This window comes from Xiphophorus hellerii, chromosome 7, assembly GCF_003331165.1.
Source record: "Xiphophorus hellerii strain 12219 chromosome 7, Xiphophorus_hellerii-4.1, whole genome shotgun sequence".
In the NCBI taxonomy this organism is placed as follows: Eukaryota; Metazoa; Chordata; class Actinopteri; order Cyprinodontiformes; family Poeciliidae; genus Xiphophorus; species Xiphophorus hellerii.
In genome coordinates, this window is record NC_045678.1 from 27656831 (window position 1) to 27682881 (window position 26051).

The 26051-nt window shown below is 37.1% G+C and overlaps 2 protein-coding genes across 4 annotated transcripts in view; one reads left to right on the plus strand and one right to left on the minus strand.

The window, feature by feature from the left end:
* The window catches only part of LOC116723453 (uncharacterized), a 197030-nt gene that overhangs the window by 166409 nt on the left and 4570 nt on the right, over positions 1-26051 (plus strand). The window lies entirely within an intron of this gene.
* Positions 1068-8834, minus strand: LOC116722784 (general transcription factor II-I-like). Its single transcript, XM_032567079.1, has 8 exons — positions 8642-8834; positions 8402-8522; positions 7088-7254; positions 6071-6215; positions 5888-5971; positions 5159-5382; positions 1571-1640; positions 1068-1481 (listed from the first exon to the last, which is right to left on the minus strand). The coding sequence occupies exons 1-8, from the start codon at positions 8711-8713 to the stop codon at positions 1312-1314; spliced, it is 1053 nt and encodes a 350-aa protein (XP_032422970.1). The 5' UTR covers positions 8714-8834; the 3' UTR covers positions 1068-1311.

The window sequence follows — 26051 nt, forward strand, 5'->3', positions numbered from 1 at the left end:
GTGTTCGTTTGATACCCAAATGTTTGTTACTATTTAAAGCACTCACATTCGACAGAATATCTTTTCAATACCAAAGCTTTTATTGATGCATTGTACATTTATCAATTGTTTAAGAAAAAACTACAGGAAATGCTAACATTGACAGCTGTCAGATGTCACAACTGTGACCAAATTAGAAGTGTCTTTTTTGCAGTCCCAGTGCAGACAATTTTTCAACGTTAAACATGTTAATGTTTCACCTTCGCTCTGAAAGACATAGCAAGTGTTAAGGAGGAAAGTTATTAAGTTAGCTTAAACTTTTGGAAAAAGCATGGCTCTCCTTCCTCCTGTTAGCCGGGTCGCGAGCGGATGACATCACGCTGGCAAGGAGACGGCAAGGCACGATGACGTCACAGATCACAGAGTTTAATTCAATAGAAAACACCGTATGAATTAAACAAGAAAACTTCAGAGTACACAGAAGTACATTCTTTACCTGAGACAAAAGAATTAAAAGAATAAGAACAAAGGCGCCTTTGGAGACAGCTGATGCTTAAAAGCAAAACAGGGCAGTTGTCTGAATTCTTATTATTGAGCATTCCCTTTTCTAGTGAAGGCGTTTCTCTTTGTTAATATATGCAAATAGGGCGTAGCCCTGTTTTGACCAACCGAGAGCTACCTTGAAAAAAACTTAGACCTTCCCCTGAGTTTTAATGACAAATATCAAGAGTCATTCTAGTTATTAAAGTTATAAGTTATTTTCACAAAACCTATCTTGCTCCTCTGCAGTCAGCTTCTCCAAAGATTTGAATCTTTACCTTATCACAAACAATAATGAGATAGAAGTCTTTTTCAACCTGTAAACATAACATTCAAACCATTCTCTTTTGGGTTCCGATATTGTCATAGTTAGTACATTTTCAAATACATTCCATTTACTAAATTAGTACTTATAGCTTTGGTAATATACTTTAATCTAACACACTATTGCTATTAATATTAAGAGGTATATCAGAAATTAAACTCAGTGTTTTCCAAGATTCCTAAGTTGTGATGAACTCCAGATGCAACTCTGAGCTCCTGAGAAACCCCCGACCTCTGACCTGCGAGCCGGGGAAGATATTCTTTATGGCCTCCTAATTTAAAACCTTTCAAGAGCTTTGTGTTTTATGGCTGGTCTAAATTACAGCCTTGCCAAAAGAATGTTTATCTGTGAACTCCTGCCTTGCATCTGCTTTTGTCCAAATGGAATGTTGGTCTACTTAAACGCACATGGCATTAGCTTAACTATATTAAACCATCTAAAATAGCCATGATTCCTTAACACAAGGCTCAACTTCTGGGAGTCTGACAATGACGACACAAGTTTTTCTTGAATCCACATGCCAGGTGTGACCACTGCTCACATGTGTTGCAACGTCGCCACTCACGCCACTTCTTCTTGGCATTTTTTTTCTCATCACTGAACAGACAGTGGCAGATGTTGCAAACATCCGTAGTATCTAAATAAAGAAAAAGAAGTCATTTATTGACAAATGTAGTTTAAAAAATATAAAAGAAGCATAATGCCTTAATTTATTTAAATGCATACCATCTGTAGTCGGTTCTCTTGACAGCACTTCCGTCAAACCCATAGGCTCTGTTACGCTCCGCTCATCTAAAGAAGAATTAACAGTTTAGTTGCAATGTGATCTCAAGGTAGGTCATACCTTCAAGTAACGTTTAACATATTATACTTTATACGGGAATATGTTGAACTCAAGCGTTACTATCAGTTCTGTGTAAACAGCATATTTAAACATATTGAAACAGTTTTGTTATTAATACTTTTTATTTTTATTCATTGTCGTCAAAATTAGGGCCCTGAGGATGGGCATCCTGCCTGTTTTAGTTCTCTCACCGGTGGAAGTTACAAACTTTTCATCATGTCAACCTATTCATAGGCCTTGCATTAAACCAGGAACAGAACTAAGAAATGCAAGGTGCTGGCCAGTGAGGAACAATTTTGGGAACCCCTACTTTAAGCTATTGGTTAGTGTGATTTGTATGTAATTATTTCTGCAATTTTTTTTATGTTGAAAACAAATTATTGCCTGCTCATTCATTAGTTCCGTAATTTGAGATGTCTTCTACTTCCTTAAAGTTAAACAAGTGATGCAAGATAAGCATCTATGCTTTAGTTCTGTACTACTGTATTTTGTGGTACATCTTATTTAATAATTTCTTTAATGTTTGCATGTGTAATTAAAGCTGGAAATGTGGTTGATGTACATGGGGAATGAGAGTTTTCTGTGTTTTGTTGTGTGACTGATGGTCTCCACCTCAAGTGGTTTGAATAAGCAATAAAACATAACCAAACATAGTGCTGCAAAGTATTCGGAAATATGTCAGCTGTGACACCAGCTGCAACTATTACTTTTAACAGCTCACAATAAAATATTTCTGTATTCCGCATTTGTGAATGTGACTATTGTTCAGAGGGAACATCAGCTGTTGTGAGACTTGCCAACTTGCTAATTGTCACAACTACATTTGTTCAACAGTCTTAGCATGAGAAACGCATCACATGCACTACATTACACATAAATCTTTGTACAACCACAATATCAATGCCGAGATGAATCTTGCAGATGTAACAGAGTTACAAATGTGTTTCTTTGTTAAATTATTATTTCTTATTCATTTTATATTGAGAATTTGTGAATTTGATCTTATTCAGTTATTTTTATTTATTTTGTTGTTTTTGCCTGCGGGGGTCGCCATTCTGCTCTCCGCCTCGTTTGTGTTTCCTGGGCTTCCGTAGTCTATTCCAGCCCTCGTAGCTCCTCCCCTTTTCCCTCAGGTTGTTCTGCGCTGCTGTGGGTAAGTCAGAGGAAAGTTCGCTGCTGAGATATGTTTGTTTTTCTGTATGGATGTTGTTCATGTTGAGGTCTTTACCATATATTGTTTATTATTGTTTGTTAGTGTGTTATTTTGCAGTTTTGACCGTCATTGTGGTTTTTTTTTATAAACAGTTTTATTATAATTTCCTTTTTATTTTGGCGCGAACGACCGGTGCTAGTCCAGCACAGCTCGGTTGAACATTGTTTTTATTTCCACATTTTTAGAGTCGGAGTGCAGGGAGAAGGAGTTGAGGAGGTTGTTCATTTGTTTTCCCTTCTTCCCCCAGAATAAAAAAATAAAATATCTGGTTGAGACCCACCTGAACGACTTCTGAGACTCATTGATACCATCTGTTACACAGACATTGACATGACAGTACAGCTATAATCCGACTATACATAATAGCCATATAGAACATTTTGAAAGGTGTTACATCCTCACTAATGAGATCACCCAATACACGTACCCCAAAGCGTGTGTGATTTATCTAAGTATGGAATATTTATAATTTCTTAAACATATTTGGTTGTACGTCAGAGTGACCTAAAGACAAAGCTGGACTCCCCACACTTTTTGTATCTGAAAACCTATAAATCATCCGGAATACATATTTTCCTAAGGAAGACCAGACATATTGTGTTACCGAGGGTGTAGTGCGCTTTGTAATATACCCACATAACATACATAACAACATTGTAATGGAGGACATTCAGGATAGACATGCAACGAACTTACCATCTGCACACATTGCATTCAAAATGTCTTCCACAGTTGGTGTCCTAATTTTCCTCCCGGGGTCTGATACAAAGAATAAAATATAATTATTGAAATTGTTTTTCCAATATATCTTCAATATGAGTACAATAAAATGCTATATCAAAACTTGAAGTACAAGTATCCAGGACATGGCTTAAACACAACATTGTACTTTATTAATTTTAATGAACGAAAGGACAATTTCCCATACTCCTGGGTATATTTGTTTCATTTCTCGTTGTAAGTTGGCATCTGCTTCTGCAAAGTTTTTACAGTAACTATTCCATCACAGACCATAATTGCAAATAACTAAGCAGGTATCTGTTGGGATACACTGAATAGAATTGTCACAGGGAAAGAGACTTATTTCTAATATAAATCTGATATAAAAACCATATATACAATTTCAAATGGAATTGTATGATTAAAACAAGTCCAAAAAAAACCCCTATTACATGGAAAGGGATACTGAATGAAGTCCTTCCAATAAGTGTATTTGAAAGTCATAGGTATAATCTTCTACTTAACACCTCTAGAATGTATTAAGGAATACAAACCACCTTTACTATGAGAAAAAAAAACACTGTGTGTATAAAGTTCAATCTGAAGACATACCATTTGCAGTTATCACCACTCCAGTGTCAGATGTTACAACTGATTCTTCAACAGTCTTTTCATCTGAAGAGAAAATTGAAATTAGTAGTGTGAATGCTGCATGCATTTTGTTTGTATAAAAATAATTACTGCACTGTCAATACATTAATTATAATACATGTTCTTTGTTGTCAGAGGAACACAATAACGCCTTCGTCAGCTCAGAAGTTCGAAAGCAAAAAGAAAAAACAAAAAAAACGAGGATGGATGATCTTTCTGCTAAAGTATTACTTCCCATCATCCGTGTTGTTTCAGCAAACATTTGAGACAGAGATGGTTTTTGTTTGTTTTCCACTTTACCTGCCATAGAAAGTATTCGTAAAAGTTTGTCTGTTATCCTTCAACTCATGTGACCATACTAGCCGAGGAGATGAAACGTTAAAAACAATAAACATTGTCTTGTACAAAACAATGGAGCAACTATAAATAAAGAAAGACTTTTTTGTCCGTTTATTTCTAAAAGGACAAAAAGTGTGTCTGTAAGAAGCTATTACAGACAAGCCATTATAGTACGCAAGTATAGCTATTTAGAAGTTTGACTACATTATACTAGATGAGTATGACAAAATGTTAAGGTGATTATGACAGTAGTGCTAAACAATAAACTTAAGTGAATAGCACAATTCATGGGGCGCAGCAGTTTGAGCAAGTGTATAAAGACAGACTACAGAACTCATGCGGCCTTCCAGACTTTGACTCTGATCCTTGGATCCTTTACCAAATGCTTTTCCCAAAACATATGCTACTTTTGGATTCTGCTCTTTAAATACTTCAAATTAAAGTCTAGCAGTGCAAAAGGAATGACTAAATATAAGAACATAAAATTATGAAAATGACCTCTCAACAACAGACCACCCCATTGCATGATTACAAAGTACGTTTTTACCGGATGACATCCATTTAAATATAATCTATCAACATTTATGCTCAAACACTTACTAATTTTAAAGGAAATGTTCGCCGCATTATTTAAAATGACTTCTAATTGTTTACGTCCATAGTGGCATGGTTTTTTGAGAGTGATGCCATCAGGTAGACCAAAAGCGTTGATAATTATGCTTTCATTTTGAATGGAGATGTACGGGAGCTTTCCTCTGCCTCCCGCTTCCTCTAAAAAAGATAAGAAAATTTTTTAAAAGTTGTACATATTTGCAGTCAAGCTGAAGATAAAAAGTGGATTAGTAAGACAGAGCTCCAAATTGACTATTTAGAAAAGTGCAACGCACCAAAAAATTCTAATTTATACAGCCGTGCACATGCAAAGACCTGTGCACCTTGCCTTTATAAATCCCAATTACTGGGAAATATAATGCAGCTGCTGATCTGTTCTGTTGCCACCCATTAATACATATTGAAATTAGTGTGAAGCTTACAAAAACTGTCACACAAAGCTCATTTTTATACATATCAACTTGTGCATCAAATATGGCATATAACTTTTTTGGTGCATACGCAAAATCATACATGTGGCCCGTGGTTAATTGACAAGGTGTTACAGACCATTATGTCGACATATACGCAGATACCAACTTTATTACTGCAATGAAGTTAAATTATGAATCCATTACATTGACCATGACTAGAAAATTACTAGAGTATGATAATGTATTCTTACTGTATTTCCTGTTGAAGAGCTCCTGCACTTTCTTAACCATTGAATCAACCGGTTCTTTTGCAGCAGAAGTAGATGATGATTTTCCTTAAAACACAGTGCAAACAAGAGAGAAAAGATCATGTAAATATTAAGTCCACTAAGCTGTTATTTAAGTTTGAGGTATCCCTGTCAGTTTGTGAAAACCTTTGAAATGCAGTGCAAAGTTGTCCAGTATGTCGAAGAACGAAGAAGCACCTTTGCTGCTCACTTGTAGGACTTCTAAGAAAGGCTTTTGATGGTCATACATCATTACACCAGTCTCTACACCAAGCTTCTCAAGACTGGCAACCTTCAACAAAGATCAAAAGAAGAGTCATTCAAAACAGCAGATATACATAACATTACAAAGGATAGGAATAAAATTACTGAGCTAGAAATTTTTCATTATTTTAAGTCAGTAAGAAATAAAACATAAAACAGTAAAAAATAAAACATAAAATATGGCATGTAATATAAACATTCAATATTTCTATTACACATGTTAACAAAAGGTAGATGACATTAATACATTCAAGGTAGTCTTTGAATTTTTATTTTCAATTAGAACACTATGCTTTGCCTAAAAATTATGTGACCCTTATAAATTTATAAGCAAAATAATACAAAAACTTAGCAATGCTAATTCCATTTTTAACAGTGAAAATTATTGTCACCTTTTTTTTTTGGTTATCAAATTAAATCTTTATATGAAAATGTATTTTCCTTTTATTACCATTACCTTATATGATTAAACACTTTTTTATGATGTGAAACAGTTAAGTGGGGTAAACTGCAAGCACAGACTAAATATGTCATGCGCAAGCATCTTATCACAGATAAATAATAAATGGCATGTGGAGCAATGTATAGTGCTTCACTCAGTCTAGACTCTAGAGGAACTGAAAGGACTTTACACTACATTAAGTAATTTACACACTGATGGTGGTGGGCATTAGCTCACCACCCAATAGGGTTATAGCCACAGCTGGTTTCAGGCAGTCTGACAGAAGTGAGGCTGTCATGCACTGGCACCACTAGCAGCCAAAGCATGTCGACTAAGACAGACGTAGTAGGCATTCAAACTGGAAACCCAATGATTACAGGGTTAACTCCTAACACTATTTCCAATATACAGTTAAATGGCTTGAAAACATTCTTAAGGTCTTAGCATATATGGAAAACCTCTATTTTCATCTGCTTTAGGTGCTTCTTCAATTTCAGGCATCGCATATCTGGGCTCATGTCATCTGAAGTGTGCTGAACTTTTAGAGCTGCTGCCTCCTCCGCATATTGCCTCTTCTGCTCTTCTGCCAAAGTGGACCATTTCTGTGTAATATCTTTCAGGCTTCCTAGCAGGAAAAACAAAACAAAGAAAAACAGCAAGCAATCCATTGACATTGTACAGATCTCGTATGGCTCACCCCGACTCAATGGGTGTAGATTTTGATAAAGTTAAGGAAACTCTCTAACATTACATGGCAAATAGGAAAAGTTTCATCAAGTACTCAAGATCTCACAAATGTAATTTGACGAGATAAACTAGACAATACAAGTCAGATTTGTTTCGTAAGGATGGCTTATAAAAAATAACAGTCAAGGGCTCCTGTGAGCAGAGCAGAGCCAATTACAGGGGTGCCCAAACTGGGTCCTTGAGGACCGCTTGTTTTACTTCTCTGTCTGGTGGTTGTAACCTCCTCAACATGTCAATTTTCTTCTTTGGCCTTCTAATGAGCCATGATTAAATCCAGGTGTGTTAACCTAGATTCAATCATGGCTCAAGGGCATGAAGGTTCCAGCCCTTGAGAATCAACTTTGGAAACCACTGTTCTAGAAAGTAAATCGAACAGAACAATGCAAGTATTACACAACTACAAAATAACTAAGGCAAGATACTTTTTCCAAAAATTAAGTTTATGAATAGCCTGGTAAAAAAACGACCCATTGTACTACACATTGAAGCATCCAGAGGGTCTGGGCTATGGCTATTGAGACACTATTGCTCACTTAACACTCATTTAACACCTCTGTAGAGGTGTTAAATTTTACCCAATCGCTAATGTTTGTCTGTGACGTATGTCATGTGCCAGTTCAATGCCAAAAATTCTACTTGAAATTGCATTCGCTGCAAAAAAATAAATAAATAAAATAAAATAAATAAATACATAAAATCTGTCACTACAAAGACAGAAGACCTGAGCTCATCGAGGCAGCTGTCCATGTTAATTCCATATTTGGAAGGCCAACAAAGACTGAATGGCTTCCTTTACTTTGCTACAACTACAGGCGGACTGCAATTCTAAAACAGCACAGAAAATTGGCAGTCTTAACAACTTCTCCTTCTGTTTACTGATTGGCACAATGAAACGTCTGCGGGAGATAATCCGAGTCAAGGGGAGAAAGCAAAGGCTGTGCTGTAAGTGAGAATTGCAATGATCAGGCTAGCTATACACACAACAATGCTTGTCAACATAACAGCTACAGTAAATCCTCTCTCACCTTTGTTCTTTAACTGATCCCTGCAGAACAGGTTGTAACCAGACAGGTCCTTGGTGTATAACTTCTTGTTTTTAGGTTGAGAAGAAGATGGCTTTTTTCTTCTATAGTTTCCAATCCAGTTCTAAAAAACACAAAAGTCTTGTTACAAAACAGGAAGCTTGAATTTATTTTTATATAAAATTGCATCTTGCCTTCTGAATTCTGAAATTGAATGGCTAGAAAGAACTTTGGTAAACATACATCAATGACAAACGGTGGCAAGCCAGTGGCCTGGGATGCCGCTCCAACCAGTGGAGATCCCACCCTGGTCATCCCTTCTTTATAGGCTTTCTGGAGGAAGACCTTCGCTTCCTCCGAGATATGTGTTCTCTCTTATCATGAAATGAAAAAAAGCAGAGCATATAAAAAAATAATATTCAGGACAAACACATATTTTCTTAGAGCTTGCTGTATAGCTCAATGTTTAAGAGATGCTACACATACCTCTTCTTGACATCAATGTCAAGAAGAGGTATGTGTAGCATCTCTAAAACAAAGACAGAAAATACAACAATGACTAAGAATAAACAGAAGGTAGCTGTTTTTTCTGGTATGTGATAAATAAATATTAGCATGCATTGTGCTTGCAGGGTATCCCCCAGAAAACCCGGTGGTTGAGTTTTATGACAGTCAGTCATCCTGTAGGTGGTCATGTTTTTTAGATAAAAAATGTTAAAAGTTGACGGGAAATTTGAAATTACATTTTGAGAATTATGTGTTATTGAAAGATTGGAAGGTTAATACTTGAACAATAACTATAAAGTCATAGAAAATGCAAACGTTTTACAAAGACTTAAATAAATAAACAATGCTTAGCCTGGTGGGGCAACAAATAAAGAATGATGGCCTCAGGGCTTATAATACACTGTGGGAAACGATGAAATGTAATGAACTGTATGATAGAATCCTAACATTAAATCAATATACTGATATAAACTAGTATACTGAAAAGTTTACGGTTTTTTAAGATATATGAAACAAAATTTTAGCACATTGTTATTAAAGGTATGAAGGACAGCTACATTTGAACCTGACTGGCTTTTAAAAGGCTACTTTAGCTCGCTAAAGTAGCCTTTTTTTCTACCAAATAGGGTTAAAAACGTGTCTAAATCTGTACAAACACATGCTGTGCCACATACTCGCTAACATTAACTCATAGAACTACCATCAGCAGATTTATAAATGTAGACTTTCGGTCTTTTGAGGTTTTTTACTACATTTTTATTTGACAGATTCAGGGGCTACTCACCAGCTCCGACCGTGGAAAGTGTCGCGTCGAATGACGTAAGCTTCTTCTTCTTCTCTAATGTTTTGTCGGGTGCAATCCGTAATTTATTATTATTACTACTAATACAAATATTAAACATTTTAATATGGTACAAACACAGATTTTCATATAATCATATGAGCAAATCCATCCGTATTTTTATTTTTAATTTTTTAAATTAAAAATAAGATTAGGGCCAACCCTAACTTCTTCTTATCATTATTAATGGACTGCAAGCAACTTCGGATGTACAGCCACCTAGTGGAAGGCTATGAGGTTGGACAACTCATAACACTACATAAATCTAGAATATACCTTTTAATTTCATTGTATGAAATTAAAAGGTATAAAATAAATAAATATTGGCATGCATTGTGCTTGCACGGTATCCCCCAGAAAACATGGTAAGCCCGGCGGCTTACCATGTTTATCTTGCACGACCGGAAGATAAAAACACGGCATGTATTGAGAGAACACGTCTTGTAAAGATCCAATAAAATTAACCAAGTATGTTAAATTTTGGCATTTATTTTGAGTGAATTATTGGAAAAAATCCAAAGAAATAAAAGGCATATTGGAAATATAGGTCTTTAAAAAAGCGAACAAAAATAAACAAAACAGAAAAAAAAACCTCCGGTTTTAGATTTTAGTGAGTTGTTTTTAAATACTGTAACGATTATTACAATACCTAATTAAAATCTTATGACGGATACGTTTGGCTTTTGTATTTTTAGTAAATTCTTAATATTCTGTTCAAATTCGCAGATAAATTATAAATAAAGGTTTTTTAAAAAAAAAGGTTAAAAAAAGGTTCTATTAGCGACAAGCGGCTGTTATCACCGATAGATGGTTGATAACGGTTGATAACAGCCTGCTAGCAGGTAGAGCAGGGACCAACTGAGGCCATTCAATGGGGCTGATAACCACTGATAATCGCCATTCTATGGGATGATAACATCCGAAGCGGCCTCTGCACACAGCTTTTGGTATAGAACCGAATTTGCAACAGGATATTTTTTTAACACTATTTCTCAGTGACGGGGCTCAACTCCTCGACTTTTTCCAAAGTTTTGCTCCACCACCACGGAGAAGTTTTATGTTTATGGAATCCTATGCATTCTGCAACTCCTTGTCGAAGCGAGAGCGTTTGTAAAAACTATACTTCACAAACTGGGACGCCTCCCTGGAGTAGAACTAGGGCTGGGCCACTTCTGCCTGGCAGCATGTGAGAGCACTCAGTTATGAGAGCACTCCGCTTAGGGACCATATGTGTGTGTGTGTGTGTGTGTAGGTGTAGGTGTGTGTGTGTGTATATATATATGGGCATTTATATATATATAAAAGTTAAAATTTTTATATATATTTTTATGTAATAGGCTGACTGGATAGCTCAATAGATAAGGCATCAGTATATCACCCGAGAGGGCGGGGTTCGAATCCAGTCTGGGTCCTTAGGCAAGACCCTTCAAGCTACTGCCTACCTCATACCATGAGAGATACTAATATGCATAACATGCCGGCCAAACAAGGTCTGCGGCAGGTGTTGGGGAGCCAGAGCACCTTGATGACAAATGGGCTACTGGAACAAAACGGAAATGGGCGATATATATATATATACACACCTTTTAATTCAATGAGTTTCCTTTAATTTCATGATTATTGACATTGTAGATTCACACTGAAGGCATCAAAACTATGAATAACATGTGGAAATATGCACTAAACAAAAAAGTGTAAAACAACTGAAAATACCCCTTATATTCTAGTTTCTTCAAAGTAGCAACCTTTTGCTGTGATTACTGCTTTGCACACACTCTGCATTTTCTTGATGAGCTTCAAGAGGTCGTCACCTGAAATGGTTTTCACTTCATAGGTGTGACCTGTCAGGTTAATAGGTGGGATTTATTGCCTTATCAATAGTCATGAAAAGAAAGAAAACCCATTGCATTAGAAGATGTGTCCATATATATACACTGCTCAAAAAAATAAAGGGAACACTCAAATAACACATCCTAGATCTGAATGAAAGAAATATTCTCATTGAATACTTTGTTCTGTACAAAGTTGAATGTGCTGACAACAAAATCACACAAAAATCATCAATGGAAATCAAATTTATTAACCAATGGAGGCCTGGATTTGGAGCCACACACAAAATTAAAGTGAAATAACACTACACGCTGATCCAACTTTAATGTAATGTCCTTAAAACAAGTCAAAATGAGGCTCAGTATTGTGTGTGGCCTCCACGTACCTGTATGACCTCCCTACAACGCCTGGGCATGCTCCTGATGAGGTGGCGGATGGTCTCCTGAGGGATCTCCTCCCAGACATGGACTAAAGCATCCGCCAACTCCTGGACAGTCTGTGGTGCAACGTGACATTGGTGGATGGAGCGAGACATGATGTCCCAGATGTGCTCAATCGGATTCAGGTCTGGGGAATGGGCTGGCCAGTCCATAGCTTCAATGCCTTCATCTTGCAAGAACTGCTGACACACTCCAGCCACATGAGGTCTAGCATTGTCCTGCATTAGGAGGAACCCAGGGCCAACCACACCAGCATATGGTCTCACAAGGGGTCTGAGGATCTCATCTCGGTACCTAATGGCAGTCAGGCTACCTCTGGTGAGCACATGGAGGGCTGTGCGGCCCTCCAAAGAAATGCCACCCCAAACCATTACTGACCCACTGCCAAACCGGTCATGCTGAAGGATGTTGCAGGCAGCAGACCGCTCTCCACGGCGTCTCCAGACTCTGTCACGTCTGTCACATGTGCTCAGTGTGAACCTGCTTTCATCTGTGAAGAGCACAAGGCGCCAGTGGCGAATTTGCCAATCCTGGTGTTCTCTGGCAAATGCCAAGCGTCCTGAACGGTGTTGGGCTGTGAGCACAACCCCCATCTGTGGACGTCGGGCCCTCATGCCATCCTCATGGAGTCGGTTTCTAACCGTTTGTGCAGACACATGCACATTTGTGGCCTGCTGGAGGTCATTTTGCAGGGCTCTGGCAGTGCTCCTCCTGTTCCTTCTTGCACAAAGGCGGAGGTAGCGGTCCTGCTGCTGGGTTGTTGCCCTCCTACGGCCTCCTCCACGTCTCCTGGTGTACTGGCCTGTCTCCTGGTAGCGCCTCCAGCCTCTGGACACTACGCTGACAGACACAGCAAACCTTCTTGCCACAGCTCGCATTGATGTGCCATCCTGGATGAGCTGCACTACCTGAGCCACTTGTGTGGGTTGTGGAGTCCGTCTCATGCTACCACGAGTGTGAAAGCACCACCAACATTCAAAACTGACCAAAACATCAGCCAGACAGCATAGGTACTGAGAAGTGGTCTGTGGTCCCAACTGCAGAACCACTCCTTTATTGAGTGTGTCTTGCTAATTGCCAATAATTTCCACCTGTTGTCTATTCCATTTGCACAACAGCAGGTGAAATTGATTGTCAATCAGTGTTGCTTCCTAAGTGGACAGTTTGATTTCACAGAAGTTTGATTTACTTGGAGTTATATTGTGTTATTTAAGTGTTCCCTTTATTTTTTTGAGCAGTGTATATATATATATATATATACACAGTACAGACCAAAAGTTTGATTCTGATGTGATTCACTTCAGTGATACAATCTTCTTACATAATTATAAAATAATAATCATAATTTTCATCTGTTGTTTACATTCAGCCTTTTTTTTGTTACAGAATAATGATGTACAGTATGTCTCACATCAATGACATAAAAGTCACATAAAATGCAACACGACCGTTTTGATGGGAGACATTTTGAAAATAATTGGATATGCATCTGAATTTACATATAAAAGTGGCTGAGGTTGGATTTTTCAGGTGTTAAAAGATTGAAAAGATTTCTCTTTCATTCCTGCAGCTTGTTCAGATTGTTAAAGCTCGGCTCTTATTTTAAAATCTGCTTATTTACTTATAAATGCCCAAAGAGTTTTATGCATTATTAGACTGAATAATTGGAAATGACATTCAGACCTGAAGCTGTTAATAAACTGCTCTACTCCCTGTGAAGTGGAGAGAAATTATAGTTGACGAAAAGTTTCATTTCAAAGATCTACATGTTGTTAAATGATTCTGTCCTCTCTGACTCTTCCATCCTCAGCTATACATAAAATTATTGATATATGAAGAAATGCAGGATTATTGTAAATAATTTAACTTGATGTGTTGAAATTGTGAAAGTGATCATTTTCTGTTTTTTAATCACTCTTCATAACACTGAAACATTGTTTAGAAATACAAAGAACTGGGACACAATTTGGTCAATAGTAAATTAAATATTCAATAGACTACATGTCTTTGGTTTAAATGTATTTATTTTAACAAACTAATTTAAAACATGTCCTTTATTTATCTTCCCAGCCTCTCAGGATTCTTTGGCTGTGACAGTGGAGGTTCAGGAGGGAGAACCGTCTGTCGTTCTGCCCTGCCACATCAGCAAGAGATTAGAAGAGATTGTTACAGTGAAATGGAGCCGCTTTGATCTCAATCCCAATAATGTCCATCAACGGCGAGAAGCTGACGACCTACGTGGACAAAATCAGGTTTTCAGAGGAAGAACTTCAATGATACCTGATGCTCTGGACTCTGGTGACTTCAGCCTCACTCTGAGAAAGCCTCAACTTTTAGACACCGGCTTCTACATCTGCAGCATGACTGAGGATCAAGAGGAAACAGCTCTGTCTGGTGTTCAGCTGCATGTCAAAGGTCAGCTACCTTTCACAACTCCCAATTATTGAAACCTGTTTGTTTCCTGTTTTGTAATGTCTAATAAATAATCTTAGTTAAATATGGTCACTCAGCAACCATTGAGCTGATTTATGGTCAAAGTTTTGGTAAATAATTTTCATGAAATGAGAAACATATCCAAGTAAAAAGTATGTTTTACAGAACAGTGATAAAGAAGAGTCTTCAAACTGACTTTTGTCTCCTAAAATGTTTTATTTTTCTATAGATTTTTTTTTAGTGTTCAATAATTATTCAATGACAGATATCATGTCCTGATAATCATTCTGTAGTTCCTACAGCTGTCAGTTTTCATCATCTATTAGTTAAATATCTTATCACTTCCTTACTTGTGGACTCAACTTATTTTGGCTGAAATGTATGAGATTCCACTGGTGGACGACAAGGAAACTTATTACATGGAGACATCAGCAGTAAAGATAACTGATGTAAATCACAATTATTTACAGTCCAATTAGGTTCTAGTTGTGATACAAAACAAAGAAAGCAGGCTAATCTAATGAGGTCCAGCTAATGATATCAAGTTCCTGACTTCAGACTCATTTTGAGCAGAACATGAACAAGGTGGAATAAAAATAGAGAGAAATTCTGGTTTTTACCATGTTGGGGAAAAAACCCTAAAGCAACAATGTAGACAGGGAGCCCAATCCTATCCAAGGTACCTGTTAGTTTAGCTAGGCTAAGTGTAAAAAGATTTTATAGATTAGGTTATAGAGCTGTTCAATATGCAGCTCAGGGCAGCAGAGCCTCTGTGCTGTTCAGTATCAGTGGCCTTGACCAGCGTATTGAAATCACTTCTTCAGGTTGGCAAAGTGTGTAATCCCCATACTGAAGAATTGTACCAAATGTACTGACTGGAAGGGAAAAAAATAATAGTTTAATCAAAAACAAATAATATGGTTGTTGACTAGCAGGATTAGTCTGAAGCAGTCTTTCTCAAACAGTGGTCCTTGGATCACTGGTCCGTTAGGGGAGGGCCACTAGAGGGCGCCACTAGTGGTACTGCATGTAAACAACCGTTTATTTGCCATGACGTGAGCTCAAAGTGTGACGCTTACCAAAGAATTGTGTTAAAAATAATAATGGAAAACTGGCTTCAGACCAAGTCACTCAAAATAAAAGAAAAGCTTCAGATACCGGTGGAAAGAAAGAAACTCCAGGACTACTTTTATGATCAGAGGAAGCGGAATCACAGCTGCTGATTGTTGAAGTGTCGTTCACTAGCGATTGGATTCCTTTGAACGGCTCTATGGGGTGAGCGGTTGACCTCAGTTAGTGAGAACTGTTCTATGTTTTTCTGACTTTGCTTGCTTAAGATGCTCTGCTTACACGTCTACAGCTATTGTTATTTTTATTTAATTAGAAATTATTCAATTAATTAATACTACAAATAAGTACAATTGATAGAAATTGATGGATTGTTTTTATATTTAATGGTGCAGAAAAGGATTTTTTGTTTCTGCTAAAGCAACTCAAGTCTATTATTCTTTAATTGTTCTTCATTTACCAATAGCCCTAAATGTTATTGATGCACACAACACGTGATAGTAAAGAACACCTTTTTTGATGTGTCTGACATCATTGGAAAGTTGACACTTTCAGAATCTGTAAATAACTCAAAATGCCCAAGTAGACCTGTTTTTGTCGTGGCCAGTCACATTTACCAAACAGCACCACTCTTCTCATTAGGACAAACAAAGAAACAACAATAGTGAGTCAAGAGTCTAATATTTTCATTTCCAGGTTGCATTATATATTAAGATTCATCACGAAGGCAATTTCAGGTTAGGTGATCCTTGACTGTTAAATGGGTCAAGTGGTCCTCTGCCTGAAAAAGTTTGACAAACACTGGTCTAAAGGAATCCAACAAATAATAATCAATTCTAATGATGATATTATCACTCCAATGCTTACAGTAAACTGGGGTGGATGGGAGATTTTTTGTTGGCGATGAAAACAGTTGCATTTCCAAAGGGCTACTGTTAGCCTATCTACTGTTCTTCACATAACAATTGATATGCTGAAATTGTGCAAGTGATCCTTTTTCTGAATTTCATTAACTCTGGAGTTTTTCCCTATCCCGTCATAATAACCCTGCAAAAAGTAGTTATGTAGCAAACTGGGAGCGTGTTGGATTATGTAGTTAAATGGTTGAAAGAAAAGTGTCTAATATTTAAATGTATTCATTTCAATATGCTGATTTAAAACATTTATTCTCTTTATTTTTTCCTTCCAGCCTCTCAGGATTCTTTATATGTGTCTCTGGATGTTTATGAGGGGGATTCATCTGTTGTTCTGCCCTGCCAGAACAGCCAATCATCAGAAGGGATTCTCACAGTGAAATGGAGTCGCTTTGACCTCAACCCCAACACTGTCCATCTACGGCGAGAAGGAGACGACCTACAAGCTCAAAATGTTCTTTTCATTGGACGAACATCAATGAGGTCTGATGCTGTAGATGTTGGTGATTTCAGCCTCACTCTGAGAGAACCTCAACTTTTAGACAGCGGCGTCTACATCTGCAGTATTCATCAGGAGACAGAAGGAAAAATGCTGTCAGGCATTCGGCTGAATGTTAAAGGTCAGCTAATTTGATGTACCCAGTGCAGACACACACACGCACACAGTATATATCCAAAAGTATTGTGTAATGGGTCATTGGGTCATAACCAATAATTGAATCAGTGACGTGCGGTCAGGGGAGGCAGATGAGGCAGAGCCTCACCTGTCATCATGGAAGAATAATATAATGATAAGATAAATTATATTGCTCTTTTCACCCTGTGTTTTGTACTATAAAGTATTTATTTTTCATTTAGCTTAACCAATTTTGATAATTTTTTCTTCAAAATCGCTGAATTTTCACAATTTCCCATTCAAATGCTCGGAAGCCGGTGAGGCAGCAGCAAGCTGAGCCTCACCTGAGATTGTGCAACCTCTCGCTAACTGCACTGGCTGCCATTCTATGGGAGGATGTTCCTCCTGTCTGTACGTCGCCAATAAAATGGCTAAAAAACATTTAATATATGAACTGATTTTCCATCATTTAGCTTATCGATATAATGTATCGTATTTGTCACCAACTGTGTGTGTAACGTGATTTGTGTGCTGAGGAGCGATCATAGAGAGAACAGATTCGAGGTGAGGCAGGCAGTTCTCTTGCCTCATGGCAGGGGGCGCTCATGATCCCAGACATTGGGCCTCAGCTTCTGCAGCGTAAGAGACAGCGAGCTAGTGATACAGTAAGTGGTGTCAAACTCCAGTCCTCAAGGGCCGGTGTCCTGCAACTTTTAGATGTGCCTCTGCTGCATCACACCTGAATAGAATAATTAGGTCATTAAGGCTCTGGAGAACTGATCTACACAAGGAGGAGGTCATTAAGTCATTTCATTTCAGTATTTTGTACCTATCTACCATCTAAAAACTGCAGAACAGTGGCCCTTGAAGACTGGAGTTTGACACCTGTGAAGTAAGGGAAGCTACATGCAAAGAGTCTAAGTGTAGCTTGGCTGATACAGGGAGAGAAAAAGGTGGTTTGAGTTGTACTTCAACGGGTTTCCCCTTTGCTGTGCAGCATAGCACTAAATTAATAATACCTATATTTCATTGAGTTAACAGAATTATTCTACCTTGGCAGCTATGGATGGCATGTGAAAGTATAGTCATTTTGCCCTTCAATGTTGTCCACATGCTCAAAATTTCCATATGTAAACAATAACATGCAGGGGGTCTTATGATTTTGATTAAGTCAGTGCCTCATCAGCCATGAACCTCACCGCACGTCACTGAATTGAATTCAGATGTTTCAATCACTTTCTTGGTTGCAGATATACTGAAGATTTTCACAACGATCAAAGACAATTATATTCTAATTTTTAAAGGAGACTCTGGGACATGTTAACATATTTATCAAACTATCACATTTTCAGACAAAAACATAACTACATCACCTCTAAGACCTGATTGGTCTTTATTTTTCTCTATAGAAAAGTTTCCAACTTGGGCCAAAGTTCTGCTGGTTCTGCTGGTTCTCCTGGTTCTTCTTGCTGTTTCTGGAGGCCTTTTATTTCATTTCCGACATTATTTTATGTCAGGTAAGTTCCTTTTACAACAGAATCAATGCCAATGTTTTACATGCTGAGATTTTTAGTTTTCCTCAGAGAGTTTGTGACCATTTCAGACAACAAACCATGAACTGATACAGAAAAGTGAAAGATGAAGATAGCTTCAGAATTAAAATGGTTTGATGGGAATTGTTATAAAATTATGGTTTGGATTGTCCAACATGCTGAGTTTCCAGTCTTTATACATTTTATCATCTCAGTTCTGTACTGCCTTTCTCCTCTCGTGGTTTTCTTTTCATACTTTCTTATGCAGGAATTTTACTGCCATAAGTCGAGAGTACACATTTTCAGTTTGAAAGCAGGATTTAATTTCCTTGTTCTCAAAATTTCTGATCTCTTTCAAATATTCTCTGTGCTTTCACGTCTTTGTTCTCAAGGTCAGATTTTCTCTTCGCACGCAAAACGTCTCTCTGCTCGCTTGCGAATTCTTTTCTACTCTCTCAAAACAAAAAAGTACCGTCGCCCGTCAACGTTTCAGCCAATAGAATGTAAGTGTTATACCAGGTGGTGGGAGTTTGTTTCCTTTTGGTACATTGGTCGGTTCTAGTTCAGCTTCTATGCACCACAAATTTGGAACAAACTTCCAGAAAACTACAAAAGAGCCAAAACATTGAGTTCCTTTAAATCTAAACTAAAAACCAGCTGGTTAGAGTTGCTTTTAAAACATAATCATGATGTGTAATGATGACAAAATGTAATGTTGTTGACTGTGTTTTTCTATGACTTTGTATTTTTGAGTTTTTATGATGTAAAGCAGTTTGAACTGTGTTGTTGCTGAAATGTTTATACAAATAACATTTGATTGATTGATTGATTGATTCTTATCTATAGGTTAATGTAGATAGATATCTATCTTTAAAGATGGATACATACATACATAGTCACACAGGCACACCCAGTAGAAGGAAACCAACGCACCCTTGAGGAGGATCCCACTGCCTAACACTTTCATTCTATTGGCTGTAATGTTGCCAGGCAACGGTCCTTTTTTGTTTTGAAAGAGAGCAGAAAGGACTTCACAACCTAGCAGAGAGATTTGTGAGCGGAGAGTTAATACAAGCAGAGAAAAGTTTTGCACGTGAGGAGAATGGATGAAGATCAACAAAGTAAAGACTCTGGAGTGGCCTAGTCAAAGTCCTGACTTGTAACCTATTGAGATGACATGAAAGGGCACCAAAAAAACCCTCCAGTGTAGCTGAATTAGAAACATTCTGCAAAGAATGGAGGGCAAAATTTCCTCCTCAGCTGGAAAAGAGTCATTGTAATTCATCACAAACTCTTGGTAGCAGTTGTTGCTGCAAAGGTTAGGAAAATCAAATGTTGGGTTTAATGATCAATCACTTTTTCACACAGGGAGATGTAGGTGTGGAATTTCTTCCCCTTAACCATAGAAACCTTCATTTAAAAACTGGATTTTGTGTTTATTTGGTTGTCCTTTAACTGATATTTAAATTGATTTGATGTTTTGAAACACTTCAATGTGACGAACTTGGAAAATAAAGACAATGAAGTCAGGAACCTCTTTTTCATACCACTGTACTTTTGTGGGTGAAAAAGAACAAATGACAAATAACTTTATGTCAATATTTTGTAGAACCATATTTCTCTGATACTACACTAGTAAGACTTTTGGGGAAATGTCTCTACCAGCTTTGCTCATTTAAAGACTGGTATTCTTTCTATTGTCCTTTGAAAGTGTGTAAAACTTCAATCATACTGGAAGAACAGAGACTGTAAACACCAATTAACAAAACTGTATCACAGAATCCAAGCTGGAGTAAGAACTGATCTTTGACTAGGCCATTCTACCAAATGGATCTGCTTTGACCTGAACCGTCTCATTGTAGCTCCAGCTTTAGGTTTAGAGTCTCTGTCCTGCTGGAAGATGGATGTTCGCTCCAGTCTCACTCTCAGCCTCTAACAGGTTTCCTTCCAGGATTGTCCTGTATTTAGTTTCATCCATCTTCCCATCCTCTAAATAAAAATGTAAATCTTGAATGTCAGACTTTCCTAATTTAATGTTTCTAAATCAAAATTTTTAAGTTGCCCATCATGTGAAATTCCCAGATACAGAGTTCTGATGAGTTTCTGTCTGTCCTGTTGAATATTCCTGCTGTCTTTTCTCATCCAATAAATACAAATCAAACCCACATTACAGGATGATGACATGAAGTCATTGAAACTTTTCTCTACCTTGGATCTATCAGTCAAATGTTTATCTCCTGTCCTTAGGAAGCAACAGTAATGTGCTTTGTTATCTGTTAGTTAAAGAAGTATAAGTATAGCAGTGATTTCTCTTCATGAATTAACATGTGGATGATAGTGAGTTTTTTCTTCTGTGTTTCTTTGAAAGTAAGTTTAGATCCCATGGATCCACTGTCAGCATCTGGTCTCTAAATCCTGAGTTCCACATTGTGACTGAAGTGTTTTTCTCCTGGAATATCACTGAGGTTCCATTACTGTGAACATCAACATCATCAGTTCTACTGCTGTCAGTGCAGCTCATCTGTTTTGTTTCTCAGTCTACAGGGTGGAGGTGGATTCAGGAGAGGAGTCTGTTCTGCTGCCATTTAAAACTGCAGCCTGTCTGCCTGAAAAATTCACAGTAACATGGAGACACAACACTGGCAGGATGGTCCACTGGTGTTACAGGAAGGTCTTTATGGGTTCTGTGGATTTTGTCAGCTTGCCTGTTCAACACTATAAGTATAAAGACAGAACAAAGATTGTGAAAAAAGGTAAATTTGGAGACTACAGTTTGATCCTGAAGAATCCAACAAACAGAGACACAGGAACCTACAGCTGCACCGTTTACGATTACTGGTCAAAAAAAATCCTGATCATGAAACATGTGCTGCTTGATGTCAAAGGTCAGTACAGTAAATATAGATCATATTTCATAGATAATATATTTAATATAGGAGTTGGTCTTTATTCTGAGTTATTAATATGAAGGTTAAAATGAGGAAACATGTTGCAAAAATGTAATCTATAATGATAAAGAAAAATAAAATTATTAAATAAACAGTAGAAATACTAATAGTAATTGGTGCTATGAAACAAAATGTGTTTCCTGGGTTTTATGTTTAACTATTACATTTTTAGCAGTATCAGTATTCTTATCCATTCAGATGACATAGAGGTTTTGGTTCCTATCACCACTGGGTGAGGGGGGATCAGTCCAGACTGGTTACCAGTTCATCATAGGACCGGTGGACCAGTATAATCCGTGTAAAATAAATATTAAATTACTGAAATTTGATGCTTCAGTTTAGTTTTTCAATTATAGGATTAAACTGATGAATGTAATTGTGTCTATGATTTTATTACAGTATCAACTTATTGTAAAAACAGAGTCTAGCTGAACTTTTTCATATTCTAACTTTCTTCTCTTCTCCATCCAGCTGGACCTGACTCTCTCATCATAGCCATAGACTTTGGTTCAGGATTCAGTGGCTACGCCTTCAATGTTAAACCCAGAAAGGAAGGAGGTGAGAGCCAGATAAAGAGATGGAGTAATGGACTTGGACTAGACACCCCAAAGACTCCAACCTGCATCCTGTTTGATGAACATGAAGAATTTATGAAGTTTGGTTATGAAGCTAAAACAGCATTTAATAATATGAGAGAAGAAGAAACTAAGAAACATTATTTCTTTGAAAACGTCAAGTTGAAGGTCCTTAACATAGTAAGTAAAAGTAAATAACTACAGATAAATGTTCTTCTTTCTTGGATCCTATCATGTTTTCTATGAACACACCAGTCTTCTTATTTTGAAACTGAGATATCTATCTATTATCTGAGATATTTTAAACCTGAACTTTTCTCCTTTCACAGTTTTTCACCTGTTGTAGGTCTTAACACTGGGTCTCTATAATTATAATAATATCTCTTTCATTTCCAGTTGTAGTCTAATAACTTTTTTGCTTTTTTTTGTTTTGTTTTGTTTTTTCTACTGGTGGCCTTTATTCATCAGTAATCTGACAGTAAGGGGGGAAAGACAAGCAGCAAAGGTAGAGAGGACTCAGTCATTATGTTTGTGTCGATGTCTATAACCTGTAGGGGGCGTCACTGTGCCAGGCGACACCATTAGTCTGATAGTTTCTGAACTTTTGCACAACAGCATTTCAGAAAAAGCAGAACTTTACCTAGTGTCTCATTTATAAAACAAATCCACATGTATCATAATAAATGTGTATGTACGACCAAAATTCAAAAATATTCTATGTCAAAAAAAAGCCTGATTTCTAAAAACATTTGCATGCACACCAGAAAGCAATTTCCCCCTTATAAATCACACCTGCAGCTTTTTGCATGCAAAATTCCTCCTCAATGCAAATTACCTCATGAATAATGAGGTGTATTTAAATGCATCACCTGATTCAGACGATTGTGTGAAAATCTGTTCCTCCTGTCGGGGCGTCACTGCAGCCAGAGAGGCGGATCCGACCATTTTCACGGCACTTCTGATAGATTTCTCAGTGAAACAACTCATATAATCATGTTAAAGTTGTAACTTTCACTTTTATTGGCAGCTGCTCTTAAAGAACAACAATAACAAAATTGTAAAATAAATAAATAGACTAGGTTTTTGTGGAGGTCTTTTTGCACAGTTGTGTGTTTTTTCTAATCGCCAAGAGAATCAGTCTTTTTCCAACTTTTGTCACTTAAGCCTGACAAATAAGTCAGTCACCAAGAACGGTTTTCCAACACATTGTGTGTATTTATAAGTTTTCATTGCTAATATAAGAGGAGGGAAGCTGGCTGACAGCAGGGCACATAGACTAGACTTCCTGAATAGATGAGAGAGTAGACTTTCTGAAAAATCCTGTTCTAATGAAAAATATGACAGATTACTGGAGAAAATAAATTTCTAGTTGCTCATTTTTGGTCCACATAACAATCATTGAGAATTTGGAAACATTTGCTCTTTATTTATCAAAGTTAAGGGGGGATCCAAATATTTCGCTGTCCGAAATAATCTGTTCTCCCTCCATAACATGGAGAGAGAAATTATTTTTACCAGAAAGTTTTATTTCTCTCTTCATGAACAACAAATGTTGTGAATTTGGAAACATTTGCTCTTTATTTGCCAAAGTTATGAGGGTGGAACCAAATATTTCAGCTCTCTTCCCATAGTTACCTTTTATTGAAGTCTTGAAAAGAGAAATATCAAGAATATTTTTCAAACGTAATTTATTAACTGTTAGAGAACCTAAATAAACAAGAACAGCACAGCAAACCTACAGAACTAAAGCGAACACACAAAGAACACAAATGTATTTTCTGCTGGTGGGCAGCAGAAGAAAAAAAATACACACACATACAGTATATATATATATATATATATATATATATATATATATATATATATATATATATATATATATATATATATATATAAAATAAACACAGAATTCATCTCTGATTTGTTTTTCTAACCAGTAAAATTTGTTATTTCATATTTAAATCAAACAGAAGAAAGACTGGAATAAGGAAATCTACACAGACAACAGGAAGTCAATGTCGACCCTGACGGTTTTTGCAGAAGTTCTGAGATTCCTGAAGGACGATGCTCTGAAAACCATCAGATCTCATCCAGAAGGTGGAGAGTTCACGGCATCTGACTTCACCTGGGTGCTGACTGTTCCTGAACTCTTGGATCAATCAACAAAACTGTTCATTATTGAAGCTGCAACTCAGGTAACATCATGTTTTTAAAGTCAACATCAGCTCTGAAATGTTCAGCAGAATCAGACGTTTGTTTTCTCCTCCAGGCTGGTCTTGTAACAGACGACACTAAAGACAAACTGATGTTTGTTTTGGAGTCAGAAGCAGCTTTGACCTGGTGTTTGAAGCTTCAATCCGATGGTTTCATCACACAGAACCACAGCAGAGACTCACAGGATCAATCTCCAGGAGCAGCAGAACCTGATACCAGCTGTAACGGTACTGTGTGGATCTATAACGTCTGGCAAACTAACATCTAACAGGTTTCGGTTTGTTTTATAGGACAAATTTAATATATGAATGGATTCTTTAGGTGATCTGTTGGACTCATTGTTTGGAATCAAATCATGTAAAAGTATTTATTACATTTTTGTTCCTAAATGTTTCACCACATCTTTAAAACCAACCTGAGAAATTCTAATTTCCTCCTCAATTTAATAACTGATTGTTTCAATCTTGACCCAGAATCTGGGAATAAATCCTTTAAATCACTGAGGAGGAATTTTGCTAATTTCTGAATAATTATTTTTCAGCCACACTGGAGAGTTTTCCAGTATTAGTTCATATTTGAGGCGATGACTCAGCATCTTAAACTGTCATGAAATGGTGTGGGGAAAGCGGTGGGGGAAATGCAGCAGACCCAGATGAGATTAAATGGTGAAAAATATCCAAAATGACTCAGTCCAATGCACAATCTGAACAGTCCACAAACCTGGCAGCACCTGGAAAGTTTTCCAGTATTACTTCATATTTGAGGCGATGTCTCAGCATCTTAAACAGATTTTTAACCAATCAGGGCCAGACTTCCTGGTTTCCTTCAGCTTTTCATCAGACCTCTTGTGGACCGGGCCTTTATGAAACTAGTTTCTGGTCTTAAACTTTCCCATGAAGGTCAGTTTTACCAAGTCTGTATTTTTTTCTCATTGTTGAATTATCAGCTGCTTTTGGTTTTCCTAAATCCAGAATGAAGGTCCCAGGAGTTTGGGTTTTTTCGGTTGTGGCTCCTAAACTTTGACCTTTGTACATCTGCTGTCGTTTAAGTTATACAAATAAATTTGACATTGACATGAACTCTGACCTTGACTGAGGCAGTGAGGCCTGCAGACCTTTAGATATTTCTGGTTTCTTCTTCTTTGAGTCGTTGATGTTGGAGTCATTTTGGTTGGTCAGTTTCTCCTGTGAAGGTTCATCACTGTTCACTGTTTTCTCTATTTATGGATAATAACTTTCACTTTGTTCACTGAGGCTCTACCACCTTAGAAATGACTTTCTAACTTTATTTAATTTCACTGTGGAGTCAAAAGAGTATTTTTGAATTTGAACTTCTAGACTGATCTCAATGACTTGGTTTTTCATTTGTTCTTAACTTTATTTAGAATAAACTATGACATCGCCTACTTCATGTTGTTAGGCAGGTTCTGTTTACCTGATTTCTTGATTCTGATGGTTTAACAGTAATCAGATCTGGGTTTAGTACTGAAATTGAATTTAAAAATGTGGCTGAATGGTTAATTAGAATTTAGTCTCAAACATGATGCTGGATAAAAGTTAGAAAACTGATGATTTGATCAGAAAACCAAAAGAAACAGGAAACAACAGTTAAGTTTAAGTTTTCTACACAAACTCATAGATGTTCCCTCATTGATATCATTTAAAATAACAATCTGGTTATGTTTTAAATAATATAACCAGATTGTTTTTAACAACATAGTTAAATAACAGCAGGT